This window comes from Pleuronectes platessa, chromosome 16 (assembly GCF_947347685.1).
Source record: "Pleuronectes platessa chromosome 16, fPlePla1.1, whole genome shotgun sequence".
Classification (NCBI taxonomy): Eukaryota; Metazoa; Chordata; class Actinopteri; order Pleuronectiformes; family Pleuronectidae; genus Pleuronectes; species Pleuronectes platessa.
In genome coordinates this window covers 25089304-25104754 of record NC_070641.1, presented here as the reverse complement: position 1 = coordinate 25104754, position 15451 = coordinate 25089304, and the positions used below count along the sequence as shown (strand labels likewise).

Below are 15451 nucleotides of genomic sequence, written 5' to 3'. Positions count from 1 at the left end.
GAACTTTCAAAAACCCTTAAAGAACTTTCTCCTGAAAATATTTATTGAGTTAAAGGGTGTGTGAGAGTGTGTGTGTGTGAGTGTGTGAGAGTGTGAGAGTGTGAGAGTGTGAGAGTGTGAGAGTGTGAGTGTGTGAGTGGATGTGAAAGGAAAATGGAAACCGGGAATTTCTGTGTTTCACTTTGTTCTGTTTAAAAGTGTACCTGATCAGGTAAGAAACAAAACACAGACACAGAACACAGACATAGACACAGAGCAGGTCTTCATCATCATCACCATCATCTTCTTCATTGTGATCATCATCACCATCAACACCTTCATCATGATCAGCTGGACCATCTTCCTCTGTGCCTTGACTCCTACTCTCTGCTGTGATTGGCTCAGACACTACAATCACTATAGCAACGTCACTCTGACACTCCTTCGACACATGGTGAGTAAATCGCATCAAAGTTGTAATACAAGTACCATACACAAGTACTTTGTAGCCTTATTGCATCAAAGTATATGATGCTGCGTTCAGAAGAAGTTGGCCGGCCGCTTCAGGTTGAACAGGAAGAATCTAAACTCTGAACTGGTCCTTTAATGGTCCTGCTGTCTCAATGGTTAAATCTGTATGAAGTGGATTTATATTAAGAGGTAGACAGATGAATAAATATTAAAATACACACACTCACATATTTGGATTAAAGATAATAAAAAGAGTGTGTATATTTAGGTATATAGAAAAGTGATATAAATCATATCTTAAATCTTTGAAGACACACGTATCAATGTTTGTAAATATGATATAATGATGTTATTTTTCAGGGAGGTCAGCTGACTGAAGACGAGAGTCCAGTTTCCTTTCCATTCACACTTTACACACAAGTACGCCACCATCAGGTAATACATCCATCCATCAGTCACATATATGTAAAAAAAAAAAAGGTTAGTTGATGACCTTGCCTCGGTCCCAGCCAATCAGAAAACAGCTGCTCTCTCTGTTTCCAGGAAGATTCTCAGTTGATTTTCATCAGAGACAGTTTGTCAAGGATCTCTGACCTCTATCGCCATGACGACCGCTCCTCCGTTACCTGGGACACGGACATGACTCATCACTTCCTGGTCAACCTCCATCGACTGAAAGAAGAACTGAGCACATGTGTGAGTACATATCTCCTATATAAAGTATTTTAAGTATTCAAAAAATACTTAGCATACTCAGACTGTGTGTGGCTGTGGCTGAGGGGGAGAGCGGTCGTCCTCCGACCTGAAGGGCGAATGTGTGTGTGAATGGGTGAATGTAAACCTGGACCGTAAAGCGCTTTGAGTCATCAAGACTACAAAAGTAGTATATAAATAAAAAAACATTTAAAGTACGTTAAGTACTCACAGTAAAGTACTTTGCCATATTTTTGTTTTTCAGGTGTTGACTAAGAAACACTTAAACAGACCTTTGAGGAGATACTACAGGAAGCTACTCAGAAGAACTCTGTGCCGCACTGTGAGTACTCATACCGTTAAATACTGTCTACAGTACTGTGTTTACTGACTGAACGATGGATTGTAGTCATAATAATAATAAATCTGATTATGTAGTTCAGTGTACCCAGGGTACTATTACTGACTGTAGTACTGATTGTAGTATTTTGTGTACAGGATGGTAGTACTGCATCATGGGAAATCATCAGGAAAGAAACAGAACTTCATCTTCATCAGTTGCAGCTTCTCGTGGCGTCCATCATAAACTCTGCTGCCAACAGGAGGCGCTCTACACTTGGACAATACTGAGTCAGTTGTTTATGTTGTTCATGTATTAGATTATCATGTTAGTTATTTATTTATCATATTAAATTGTTATTTATTTGTTTATCATAATATCATGTTAGCTTTTTATTTCATATTATCATGTTATTTATTTATTATCAAATTATCCTGTTATTTATTTATTATCAAATTATCCTGTTATTTATCGATTAGTGACTGTATAAAGAGACGACAGCCCCTCACACTGTTGAAATTACAAGAAATGATATGATTTTATTCATCTCAGGGAATCAGATCATTTTCATTTCTTGGGTTTACATATGATCACATAACAAAGAATGCAATACTATGAATAATACACAGTGTTTTCATCTATAAATGACCTCACCATCATCTTCCTCACTGTCTTTTTATGCTACTGACAAAGTCTTCAATGATTAAAAAATAAAATATGATCATTTACCTGACCTTTCATTCTTTCAATAATCATCAGTAAAACGGCTCTGAATATATTGCTGAATGTGCACGTTATGTATTCATATTTTTGCATAAACACAATTAACACGATGTCGTAACACAGATTCTGTCTCCGTGGCAACAGAGAGGAGGCAGGGCTTCAATCTAGCGATGTGATTGGACGTAGCTCTCGGGAAAGAAGCCGACGTTTCCGTTAAGGAATCCCTCACACCAGCCGCTGTCATGGCGGTGCGTCAGGTAGATGACCTCGCCCTCAATGAGGCGCAGGTCACCGGGTTTCGTAGCCTCGTAGCTGTACAGCACCACCACTGGACATACAGGGAAACTGCAGTTAGAGGAGGCGTACAGACACCCTGCAGAGCTGACTACAGCCACCAGGTGGAGCTCTGCATTAGGGCGGTGATAACAGGGCCCACTACTTCCTTATATCTAGTATAAGTGTAAATACTACAAATACTTCTATACCCGACTATGATTCTGTCCATGTGTGTGGTGGTGTACTAGTAGTAGTAGTAGCATAGTAATAGCAGTAGCAACAGTAGAAGAAGTAATAGCAGTAGCAGTAGTACCTTTTTCCAGGTAATGGGGGGGGACGTTAGAGTCTAAATCCACTGGTGGAGGGAGGGGTGGCATGACGTCATCAATGACACTCTCATAATCCAATAGGAGAGGAGGTGGAGGGGCTGGGATCTCCAGATCTGAAAGAACAGTTTACAGGATCTGTGAGTGACTGCTCTGATTGGTCTGTTTTGAGGAGGCAGGCTTTTGACAGCAGGGCGGGGGGTTACCTGTACAGTTGGTTGTAGAGCTACTGCAGTTCAAAGAACCACCACTAGGAGCACTACCACTAGATGAGAATAAATAGCACAGCATTTGTTTTCTTACCCAGGTGTTGGAGACGTGCAGGTAAGCAGAGCCGAGGCGAGGAAGCGGAAGAGGGGCAGGGCAGCAGGGTGAAGGAGGAGGAGGAGGAGGTGGGAGGAGGACATGGGGGAGGGTACGGGGGAGGAGGGGGGATCATCACTGACAGACAGAAAGAGAAGCTGAGTCAGTACTATGACTAATGAAGAGCGTTCTCATCTGTTGGCAGAAGCAATCTTTGTGCCTCACAATCAATTAAGTTCTTAACTTCTCACTGACGTTTAAAAACCCTCAAGGACCTGTTCCAAGAGTTTGCTCAAACATCGTGTAGGCATCTTCAGGACACTCAAGGACCTGAATGATGACCTCAGAACTTCTTCCAGGGTTCCTGGAAACTGCTTTAGTACTTCTCAAACCTCATAGAACTTTTCCAGTAAAAAAATTCTCAAGAACTCCACAAAATTCCTCACTGACCCTCAAGCCTTCAAGCATCTTAAACTCGACCCACTTCATACTTCTGGTATTTATTCAAGGAATCATTGAACTTCTGCAAGGACCCTAAATGTATTTAATGGCGCCTGTAATTCCTTTAAAATACCCATAGTATTGTCAAGGATTCTTGGAACTTCTTCAATGACCTCATTGACCTTCACTCAACCACCCAAACACTTTAAAAAGACACCCCCCCCCCCAACGGACCTCAAAAGCTGTCTCACTGCAAAACGTAACTGGAACAACCAACTAAAGGACACCATGACATCACCAGTTGTTGTAGAAGGTATGCTCAACAACTTCAGGACCTCCTCTCTGTCTGTTTGTTTCTTACGGGAACAACTGAACTCATCAGTAAATTATTGATTATCTGTCTATTCAGTCAGACAGCAGAGTGTCCTCGGCTTACATGGTTGTGTAGCAGGTAGGAAGAGAGAGCGTGTGTAGTGGCAGCGGGAGGCAGGGCCTGAGCGGACCCGAAGAGAGAGAGAGCGAGTTGCAGGGGGCGAGCGTCGGCGACTCCGCCTGGAGGGGAGGGTCACTGCAGAAAAACACCCCAGAAGAAGAAAACTGAGAGAGGAAGGAGAGCACAACGTATCTAATGATCCTGAACTCAACGACTCCTGAACTGGAGAATCATGTAAACACAGACACACATATGGAGCTTTTTTACTATCTTCATTCAAGAGCGTGGTCATTCAGCGCTGAGAGCACGACTTGTTGAATGTATATTCAGATTGTGTATTCTTTTTCATCAAAACCCGACCTTACACTCGGATAGCCCCTGTTTGCGATTCAATTGGCTCTGCTTGTTGTTGCTCACAGCGGTTTCCTGCACCCGGCTGCTTTCTGTGCGCTCGTGAATCACTTGTTTCAGATTTCTCCTCAACCTATAGGACAACAGGTGTAGTGTTGAGCACTGGTCAACCAATGAAATGAATGAATGAATCCGTGCCTCGTTGCAGGTGCGTTCGCTTTGCCTCAGAGCGTCCCGTGCGGGCGGGTACTCTTTAACCAGGTTCATCCACTCTCTAACTGAAAGAATATATAATAATATTATCTGGAATAAAGATGTGAAAAACCTCCAAACACACACACATGTATCCACAGACAGGTACCGTCTACTTCCTGGCTGGGTGCAGGTGGAGGGGGCGGGGTTGGCAGCTCTGGGACGTCATTGGGTAGCAGAAGGAAGCGGTCATCATCAGAAGGAGGAGGGGGCGGGGAGGGAGGAGGGAAGCTGTTCTCCTCCACCACTGAGGAGACAGACGAGCGGTGATGTCACTCAGGGTTAGACCAATGATTAGTTCTGCTGATCTAGTTAACTGACATGTTTGGGATTGTCTCACCTGTCTCAAGGGTTAGAGGCGGGCCTTGCAAGGGACTGCTGTGATTGGCCAGAGCCTCTGAATGAGAGGAAGGCAAAGGAGGTGGAGGGGACGGGGACACCATGTCCCCTGGTGAAGCAGGGTCAGGGGGCGAGACATCCTGAGACAACACCTCATTTGTTGTAGGAGGAGGAGGAGGAGGAGGAGGGGGCGGGGCCTCATCCAGATGTGTCGTGATGATGTCATCCTCAGGTTCAGCGTGCCAGGTGGAGGGGATGGCGGGCGGAGCTACAGGTTTCCCGAAGCTGGAGCTGAAAGAAAAATCAATAAAAATACAGATGAATATTAAATCAGGATTCTGTCTAGCTTGTTGCCGTGGAAACTGGAACTAGTCTGTGCACAACAGTAGCTGAGATGCTAAGCAACGAACGCCACGGTAACAACACAGTGTCTGATCAGTTCATCAAGACGGAGCTGAAGAGGCCACGCCTCCAGCCCCCCCCCCCCCCCCCCCCCCATGGGTCGGACACAATTACATGTGATCCAGTAAAGACAGTGACTGTCAGAGCTGTTACCTGATGACAGGGGGCGCCACCGGGCACTGCACTGGCTCTGGAGGTTTGTTAGACCTGAAAAACACACACACACACACACACACACACACACACACACACACACACACACACACACACACACACACACACACACACACACACACACACACACACACACACACACACACACACACACACACACACACACACACACACACACACACACACACACACACACATTCGCACACTTCCTGATACAGGCTGTGATGTGACAGAACTAGCTGTGTAGACATGTGACCGGATCAAACCTGATGGAGGCGCCGTGTTTATGGATCGTTCCTGTTTTGTCCGACTGTTTCCCAGAGACCTGGGGGGGGGGGGGGGGGGAGAGAAAGCATGAATGGATCCTGTGTCTCAGACAGTTTCCCACGCTCAACAAAGAATGTGTGTGTGTGTGTGTGTGTGTGTGTGTTGTCTTTCTATAGAAATGAGGGACAGTGTTGGTTCAATACCATCACTGTGAGGACCTCTGGACTTTGAGAGGACATTTTTTCAAAGGGCTGTTTCAGGTTAGAATTTAGTTTATGATGGAGACAGGTTATGTGGGTTTAGTTTAAGATTAGATTTAGATTAAGATTTTTAGGTTAGAATTGGACTGAATGCAAGATAAGATCAAACTTTATTGATCCACTCTTCAGACTGGTGGTACAGTCCAGTAGATTATAGTGGTACAGTCCAGTAGTTTACAATGGTACAGTCCAGTAGATTATAGTGGTACAATCAGTAGATTATAGTGGTACAGTCCAGTAGTTAACTTTGGTACAGTCCAGTAGATTATAAATACAGAAGATGTATCAAGTTTGAATGAGGCAGTTGAACTTCTTCTTCTGTGGTTCACTGCAGCTCTGACACTCCTTTTTAACTTCCTGTTAACTTCCTGTTAACTTCCTGTTCAGACTCAGAACAGAACTTCAGTGCTTTCGTCGTTTTAAAATTCAGATTCTCTGAAACATCAGATTCTAAACTTTTCTCATATTTGTAAATAAACCAGAGGGGTGAAGTTTGTGTGTGTGTGTGTCTGATGGTGAGTATTTGTGTGTTAGTGTGTGTCTGTTTTAGTGTGTGTGGGGGCGGGGGGGGGGGGGTACCTTCATGCTGTGTCCCAGGCCATCCAGTTGCTGGTAGTTGATTGGTTGGCGGCTGTAAAGTAGGCGGGGCTGTATAGGCTTCGGGGGGAGGATCTTGTGGCTGCGTGGGACGCGTCTCACCGAAGTGTAAACGCCGACTTCTCTCCTGGAAACTTTCTCTTTGTGCATCTCGACGGTCTGAGGACGACATGATGAAAAAACACTTCCTGTTTCCACAGAGTTTGATTCTTTAAACTCTCTCTTGTTTGAGAAAAAGTGTCATTTTATTAGAAACACCTCTAAAACTCAGTCTGAGTTAATACTTTATTGATTTTATAGTAACCCTGTAATGATCTAGTATTCATGACGTTTCTGTTAAACTGTGTTGACGACCATTTTGTATGAATTTTGTCATCTTAACACAAAAGGAGCAGAAAGAGGGGGCGGGGCTAACCTGACCAATGTGGTTGATGGATGACTCCATGTGACAGAGCTGATTGGTCTGAGCGTCGAACAGACTCAGGACGCTACAGGCCAGCGTGCTGATCTGGTAGGCAATGCTGGCCAGTGATTGGGTGGTGAAGGTTTTAGTTTCCTCCAGCGCCGCCATGCTGCGGTCACCTGACTGGAAACAAAGGGAAACTGCTACAGACACAGTGAGTTGTTGCAGCAGAATGAGTGGTAAGCGGTACTAGTAGCATTAGTAGAAGCATTAACCGTAGTAGCAGTAGATGTAAGTAGCATTAGCATTAGCAGCACTGACCTCTAGGTAGTTGTCGTGACAGTATTGCGCCACCTTCAGGAGATTGTCATAATTCTCCATCAAAGCTTTCCTGGCGTTCGGAGCTTCGTCCAGAATCTTTGTCACGTCGTCATTAAAGTTCTGATCCTTCATGTTCTCGTTCTGAGGCTCCACAGGTGGAAACAACAATCAATACCAGATATTGATTTATTGAATGATCAGAAAATCTATTCTTCTGATGTTTGTCATCAAACTTCTCCTCCTGTCAATCAGTCTGCAGTTTCAAAATCAATCAATCAAGAAAATGATACATTCCGGATGAAATCAACTGCCACATGAGACGTAAGACACACACACACACACACGGGTTTACACGGACACACACACACACGGGTTTACACGGACACACACTCACCAGCTGATCCTCTGACTGATTCTGACTGCTAAAACTTTTCAACCTGTAGACAAAGATCGTCTCTACTCGCACAGATGACTCACTCCTCATAACAACTCAACTCCGACGGTTTCAAAGACCAACAAGACACGACAGAAGTCTCACTCTGACCCAAACTTCAAACATGCGCTGATGGAGTGACACACAGAGTTTAACGATCTCCTTCATAAAGCTCAGAGTGAGACCTCCTCCCTGTGGTCTCACCTCAGGGAACATGCTTGGCACAAACAACACATTTTTTCACTTTCGACAAAATAGTTTACAAGAACATGTATTTAAAATAATAATAATAACAGTATAGACCAGACTCCACTCAAAAAGTGTAATAATAACAGTATATTTGAGTGAGTTGACACCACCTACAGAACCAATGTTCTCTTGAGAGCAGGAGCATCCATGCTGGACACTCAGACCACCATGCCCCACCAGACGCCCCCCAGCCTCAGGGCTCGACTCTTCAGAAAAATCCCTGGACTCAGGATAGTCTCTAACCACATGGTCTTCATCATAAACATCAACCTGCCTAGAAAAGCCCAAACCAGAGCTGTTGGTGTTATCCACATTTCCTGAGGCATTGAAGGACACAGCATAGGGATGTGGAGGCACTCTGGTGCTGGCGTGGCAACTCCAGCAGTCGGTGCTGAGTTGCAGTCAGGTAAAACAACAAGCAGTAATTCAACAGTAAATACAATGTGCTAATTGTGCCAGTTAAGATAAAACCAGGGGCCGAGTCCAGGATGGACAAATTGAAAAGTGCCCAACACCTACCAACAAGGAACTGTCAATCAACAATGAAAACAACAGAGCCGACGCTCCGGTTGAGCAGAGCACTGCGACATGCGATGGAACATCCTACCTTCACACAATGTGTGAGACCAACACAAAAATCATGTGCAAACAACAACAGACAAGCTGGTACTGACCAGGACAGAAGGAGTGTGGGTGCATGAAATTCATATAAGGTGTGAATGATGTTGTGTAAGGCTGGTTTTATTTTACATCATTATTATATTTAACATTGTGTTGATGTGACTGTTGTCAAGTAAAAACCTTGTCTCTCCAAAATGTTTGGAAACTTTTGTTTGGAAAAAACAGCCACAGCGAGTTCCTCCGAGATTTTTCAGTGGATTTAAACACATGTCTCACTTGTTTAATACTTTTATTCAAGTCACATTTTCATTTCATACATGTTCCACTTTTTATGTGTGAGGTCAAGTCATGTGTCACAGCACTTCCTGTTCAATGAAAACTATGTATCTCCACAAACGCTGAGGGTTGAATTGCAACCATGAACCATCTGCACCTGTGCCATGAAAACAACTCAAACCTTGTAATAATCTGGGGAATCATGGAAAGCAACAAGAAGTCAAGCAGGTTAATGTGTTCCTCAGTTGGTGCTCGGGGCAACAGGGTTCCAGGGCTGTTTCCGTGGAGCTCCTTCTTTGTCCTTCTTCTCCAGAGGTTTCAGGTGACAGGTCAGGACCAGGTCTCTGACAGAAACAGAAACAGATTCTCAAACATCTGAGTCAAGACATTTCCACAAGGACCCAAGGAACGTTGCAAAACACATCCTGTAACTCAAGGACCTTAAGAATATCCCGAAGGAGCTCCAGGAGACTTGTAACGCACCCCGAAGTTATCTTAATGACCTTGAACTTCATGACATTTCAACGATCCTTAAAGGGATAATTCACCAAAACTGGACACTCAACACTATGACAATGGAGGGGGGTGAAGTGTTTGAGTCCACAAAACACTTTTGGAGTTTCAGGGCTTAACAGTGTCGCAGCCAAATCCAATAGAATAGAAGAAATTAGGGATTTATCTTCAGACGTAATAAAACAGCTAACATGCCTCCATACTACTCCTCTGGTGTCATCCAAGTGTCCACAAGCCCCGACATTCAAATTAGCCTGAACGTCTAATACGGGGGGGTGGGCTGGCGATTCTACCGTGCAACCCGCCCGGTTGCTTAAACTTCTCCAGTTGTGGTTTCCTCGCGTTTTAAGTCGAATATGAAAGGCGCCTTGTTTTTTTCTATTTATATTTGAAGAAGGAGTCACCATTTTCTCCAGTTGTGTTGGATTCTGCTGTAACACTATTTACCCCAGAGACTCCAGAAGTTTTTTGTGGACATAATCGACATAATTTTGGGTGAACTATCCCTCTAAGACAGACATGTCAAACTCACGGCCCACCATAAAATATCATAGGTCTAGCTAACTGGCCACCGGCAAATAGGACGCACACGCTCCACGGTGAGCAATGCCCGCCTAGACGCACACTTTCATACTCCTCTCAGTCGCTGAGTATTTGAAAACCCACACAGGAGCCATCTGACTGATGCACACCTTCACTAAAGGTTTCCACAGCACAGAACCTAACCCAAACAATAATGAACTGGCAGCCAAGAAAAGAGGTCAAACATCTGACTCTGGCACATGTACATGAAAGAAGAATGTAGCTTATCTAAATATGTTTTATTTTTGCACTTTATCCAACATCCTGTCTATCCTGTTTAATACATGTTGTCCCTGTTTGGCCCTCTACGTAGTCACAGTTTAAAATGTTGGCCCTGTCTGTGATTGAGCTTGACACCACTGCTCTAAGGAAATTTCTAGGCTGATATTTAAATCTGAGTTTTGTAAAGACGTTCCAGGACTGGGGTCCCATTGGTCAGAATATTCCAGGATTACTCAAAACAATTCCAACCAGCAGGAGTTTCCAGGACCCTGCACTTACCGGAACTCCTGGTAGGAGGCCACTCTCTGGCTGACAGCCCTCAGCTTAGCCTCGTTCTCTCGCTGGTATCTCCGCTCAGACTCCACCGCCGCCTGCAGCTCCAGCTCCAACGCAGGGAAGTCGATGACATCACGCTCTGACATGGCCATCATCTGACGATGTCACACGGGAAAACAGTTTGAGATAAACCTCTTTGGATTTAAAGTGAAAATGGTCACATGTTAGTTGCATAAATTCTGTCATGTGTTAAATACACATGACAGTAGAAGAAGAACACACAGAAGATGGTGTTAATGCACCTTGATGTTGGTGGCCATCCGCCAATAAACCGAACAAAGAAGAAGACGACATACATACATACACATACACACACTTATATGTATTTGAGCATTGCTCGGGCGGCTCAGTTCGGAGCAAAAGAGAAAACTAATGGAGCCCAACCTGAATCTGACACGTTCTGTTTTTGTTTCAGAACACTACAGACACCGTCTGCGTTAGAAATAAAGTAGAAAGCAAAGGGCAATTCTGGGGAGTTCCTCAAAGTCAGTTTGGAAAGTACCTTCTATAATTATTACACTAACAACCAACTCAACCTAACATATGAATGGAGAGAGACTGCAAAGGAGTCATAAGATTGACAAGAAAATGAATAAAACAAAAGAAAACTGGGATGGGCCCGGTCGCTGAACAAGAACAATGCCGTCGACGAGGAAACAACAACTGGAGAAGATAACATGGCGCAACAAGACCGATTGCTAAAGGGAACCGAAAAAAGTGGGTTAAGAAAAATATGAAAGGAGATCTTGCAGAGTTTAAAAACGTTTTGCCAGAGCTTTGGGGCCAAAATGTGAGAAACAGACCTGGAATCAGCCTGCTTCAAGATGAAAGACTGCTTCAGGATGAAAGACTGCTTCAAGATGAAAGACTGCTTCAAGATGAAAGACTGCTTCAGGATGAAAGACTGCTTCAAGATGAAAGACTGCTTCAGGATGAAAGACTGCTTCAAGATGAAAGACTGCTTCAAGATGAAAGACTGCTTCAGGATGAAAGACTGCTTCAGGATGAAAGACTGCTTCAAGATGAAAGACTGCTTCAGGATGAAAGACTGCTTCAGGATGAAAGACTGCTTCAAGATGAAAGACTGCTTCAGGATGAAAGACTGCTTCAGGATGAAAGACTGCTTCAGGATGAAAGACGCAATCATGCACGACAAGATAGCAGATTTGGAGAGCTGCTCTCGGAGGACTAATCTATGCATTTACGCAGTAGTGAAAGGAACCAGTACTTAATAGACTGATTGATATGCATTTGAAAATATGCTTTTGATTTTCTTCATCCAGAGCGTTAGTGTGGCTGGTCGAAATCATTTCAGACTTACAAATATTTAGGGTTAGGGTTTAGGGTTAGTTTAGTTTAGTTAGTTTAGATGAAGAAGAGGAGGAGCCAATCCTTGGTCTTGATTCTGAGTCTGAAATCTGTGATGCTGAGGACCTACTGTTCCACCGGATCAAGCTGGAGTTGTGCGTGTGTCTTGGAATCCAGCTCTGCTAAATGAAGAAGGCTCCTTCGATGACATAGAAGACTCATATTCTATGTCATCAAAGGAGCCTTCTCCTAAACGAATAAGGAAGAATAAACTTTAAAAGAAAGATTCTCAGCCATTCATGAAATAACACAGGAAATAAATACGGGTTATTACTTATTTGTGCATTAAATGGGTTTGCATAGATTGTGTATCAAAGGCATAAATAAATTGTCCTTAGAAAAGTGTATCAACCAAAGACTGAGCTGGATGGAAAGTGGCTTCATTTAGATGGCCAGCGCGGGGACACATCACCATGTGTGCTGTCATTTCAGAAAAGGGTGTAGTCACCCACATTCCCAGTCTTGGCCCATTCAATACCCAGAAGCTCCTGGTGTTCTTGGACCGCCTGCACTCAGATCTTATCCCTCTACATGAGAGGGGCTTGGTAGGGCCTCACTTGCCTACATTTGTCATTGTGTGGGACAATGTAAGCTTCATCAGGGCGTGGTTCACTGCCCATCCAAGAATGCTGATGGTGCTCTTATCGCCTTACTCCCCATTCCTCAATCCTATCGAAGAGTTTTTTTCTGCATGGAGGTGGAGGGTCTATGAGCATCGGGCTCAAAACCAGAGGTCCCTTCTCCAGGCAATGGATGCTTGTGGTGATGTCACAGCAGAGCAGTGTCAGGGATGGTTGCGGCATGCACGCCGATTCTTCCCCCGTTGCATAGCAAGGGAGAACATCAGATGTGATGTTGATGAAAATCTGTGGCCAGACAGACATGAGCGCGAGGACTGAGCCAAGATTGAAATGTGCACATGAGGGATATTTCTATGGTCCACTGCCATACTGACTAAACATCTAAACATTTTGTCCTGTAGTGTCTAAACAATCTCAAAGGGTTAGGGTTAGGGTCATTTTGGGGGCACTGACTATTTATATGAGAAAATGATTTGGTTTTGAAACTTGAGTTAACTCTTTTGTGTGAGATATGACCTTTTGAAGGTGATCTATGTAGTTGTGCTGAATCATATGGGCTATTTAGCCAATTGCACCTAGAGCTCTGAGAATGTCATTTCTGTTTCATGAAATGAGACAAAGCAATGGAGAAAAACTGTAAAGGAGAAGGGGATGCGATACCAGACCAGATACACAATACGAGTGGGATTCTACGGATCCACCAGAGTGCAGGCGGGGCATTTGGGAATCTGAATAACATGGGTCCGGGTGACAGCTCTGGAGGAGCGGCCTGCAGGGAGAAGCTCACTGAGTTCAGAAGAAGCCTGCAACATTGAGAGAGGAGGTCGATTTATGGAGATGTGGCCCAGATAAACTATAGATACAAGATATCCATACAGCAGAGCCTGGGGAGCTTGTTTTTATGACTCATTTCATGAGATAGAGGCATAATTGTAGTTATTAGACCTTAATACAGCATTTAAGCTTAATATTATTTTCCAAATTAAATCAGGCTCTAACTCCTGCTATGATTATTCGCTCAATGTCCTTTTTTAGGGGGAAATGTGAAAATGTTTATTCTGTTTCTGAATGCATTTATTTACTTTTTTCACCAAAGACAGATAAAAACCCTGGACCACGAATGATGTCAGATTTATGACTCAAATATAACTTATCTATATAAATTCATGGAATCGACAGAAGGAGAGATGTTTGTAAACACACTTCTATGATATACCAGTTTGTGGGAGGCTCCTCCCCGACATTAGGCTATTACATCCTGAAGTCTCAAAGTTCTATTTTTGGATCTGGACTGCAGCATGACTTCATAAATAGAAATGTAATGTTGTATGTGAGCGGTTTGAATAACCTTCTTAGACGCCAGAAAATAATGATAATAATTGAGAAAGGACAAAGCATATCTTATATACACATTAATCTAGTCAGGAAATTAAAAAGCTTAATAGATTGAGTTGTGAAAATACATTTTATAGCTAATTCTGTCATGGCAGTAAAAGAGGGGGCTCTTGATCATATTAAAACACTCAGTGATGAGGAAGGAAGAGATATCATAGTAAAAAAGAAAACTGGAAAATGAGAAAGTGATATTGATCAATGTTACAGAACGGATTTTTATGAATAACAACAACAGGGAAAGAGACATTGAAGCTGGTGTATCAGATCATTATGTTTAAACAGTTAATTTAAAAATCCAAATAATCCCGTTAGAGAAAATATATGCATGTGATATATATATATATATATATATATACTAATGTATATAAGTGTATATATGGATCTTTTTAAGACCTTTCTATATATAGTTTATATATATATATATATTTATATATATATACAGTATGGTTCGGCTGACATCATGTATATATAAATTATTATATAAATTGGGCCTTTTTATATCAGGCACTTGAGAAATTTTGACACATCAAATCCAATGAATTAAAACACTTTATCAAAAGTAAAATCGAAACTTTCATGTTTTCAAAAAACGTGTAAATCTTTTTTTTCTGCACCATGGTTCTCCTTTCCTAACTCCTTTCCTATCTCCTTACTGCTTCTCCCTCACATCTTGACCCCGTGGCGTTTTCCATCGGGATCAAGGAATAGTGGTTAGGAAAGGAGGTGATTTAGAGGTGAGGAAAGTGATTGAGTGGTGAGGAAAGGAGGTGATTTTAGGAAAGGAGGTGATTTAGTGGTGAGGAAAGTGATTGAGTGGTTAGGAAAGGAGGTGGTTGAGTGGTTAGGAAAGTGATTGAGTGGTTAGGAAAGTGGTTGAGTGGTTAGGAAAGTGGTTGAGTGGTTAGGAAAGGAGGTGGTTGAGTGGTTAGGAAAGTGATTGAGTGGTTAGGAAAGTGATTGAGTGGTTAGGAAAGGAGTTGAGTGGTTAGGAAAGTGATTGAGTGGTTAGGAAAGGAGTTGAGTGGTTAGGAAAGTGATTGAGTGGTTAGGAAAGTGATTGAGTGGTTAGGAAAGGAGTTGAGTGGTTAGGAAAGGAGTCTCACCTGGTTTCTTGAGTTCTTCGTGGTCAGATGTTTTTTCTCTTTGCAATTCAGAGGCAACAAACTATCTCTATGACAACGGGGAGCAGTGCTGCTGCCGCTGGGCGGAGGATGAACTGCACCAGCTGATACCTCCACCTGCTGGCCGGTCCGTGCTACAACACCCTGGAACCATGTGTTTTATATCTGCAACATCATTCCTTCTATTCTGTACAATTCTATTCTATATTATTCTATGTCGGTGAGTTTCCACTCAATAGGAGATTAAACATGAATCAATATTTAGATAAACGAATGAATAAAAGTTCAATTTCTGGTCAAAATCCAAACTTAAGAAAGTTTGTAGAACCTACAGCATCAGATGTTATCAAACATTCCAATCTCAATGGAGCATCAGACAAAGGTGAAATGATGTTTGAGTCCA

The 15451-nt window shown here is 43.0% G+C and overlaps 3 protein-coding genes across 10 annotated transcripts; 1 reads left to right on the top strand and 2 right to left on the bottom strand.

The window, feature by feature from the left end:
• Positions 1-236: 236 nt before the first annotated feature.
• On the top strand, positions 237-1885 carry ifnphi1 (interferon phi 1). Its single transcript, XM_053442731.1, has 5 exons — positions 237-433; positions 811-885; positions 994-1146; positions 1409-1486; positions 1642-1885. Exons 1-5 carry the CDS (start codon positions 323-325, stop codon positions 1771-1773), a joined length of 549 nt encoding a protein of 182 aa, XP_053298706.1. The 5' UTR covers positions 237-322; the 3' UTR covers positions 1774-1885.
• A 111-nt stretch (positions 1886-1996) lies between these two features.
• Positions 1997-7911, bottom strand: abi3a (ABI family, member 3a). Of its 4 annotated transcripts, XM_053442725.1 has the most exons (12): positions 7746-7911; positions 7352-7498; positions 7043-7213; positions 6610-6786; positions 5770-5828; positions 5483-5536; positions 4929-5218; positions 4698-4835; positions 3989-4120; positions 3112-3249; positions 2796-2924; positions 1997-2534 (listed from the first exon to the last, which is right to left on the bottom strand). In XM_053442725.1, the coding sequence occupies exons 1-12, from the start codon at positions 7833-7835 to the stop codon at positions 2371-2373; spliced, it is 1689 nt and encodes a 562-aa protein (XP_053298700.1). In that variant the 5' UTR covers positions 7836-7911; the 3' UTR covers positions 1997-2370. The 4 variants fall into 4 exon arrangements, with proteins under 4 accessions (XP_053298700.1, XP_053298698.1, XP_053298697.1 ...); XM_053442723.1 differs by lacking the exons at positions 3112-3249; positions 3989-4120 and having other exon boundaries at positions 7352-7492; positions 7746-7907; XM_053442722.1 differs by lacking the exons at positions 3112-3249; positions 3989-4120 and having other exon boundaries at positions 7746-7906.
• Positions 7912-8928: 1017 nt separating this feature from the next.
• Positions 8929-15069, bottom strand: ccdc103 (coiled-coil domain containing 103). 5 transcript variants are annotated; one of them, XM_053442736.1, is made up of 3 exons: positions 15031-15069; positions 10527-10678; positions 8929-9274 (listed from the first exon to the last, which is right to left on the bottom strand). In XM_053442736.1, the coding sequence occupies exons 2-3, from the start codon at positions 10676-10678 to the stop codon at positions 9172-9174; spliced, it is 255 nt and encodes an 84-aa protein (XP_053298711.1). In that variant the 5' UTR covers positions 15031-15069; the 3' UTR covers positions 8929-9171. The 5 variants fall into 5 exon arrangements, with proteins under 5 accessions (XP_053298711.1, XP_053298708.1, XP_053298709.1 ...); XM_053442733.1 differs by lacking the exon at positions 15031-15069 and adding an exon at positions 11387-11568; XM_053442734.1 differs by lacking the exon at positions 15031-15069 and adding an exon at positions 10968-11038.
• Between the last annotated feature and the right edge of the window lie 382 nt (positions 15070-15451).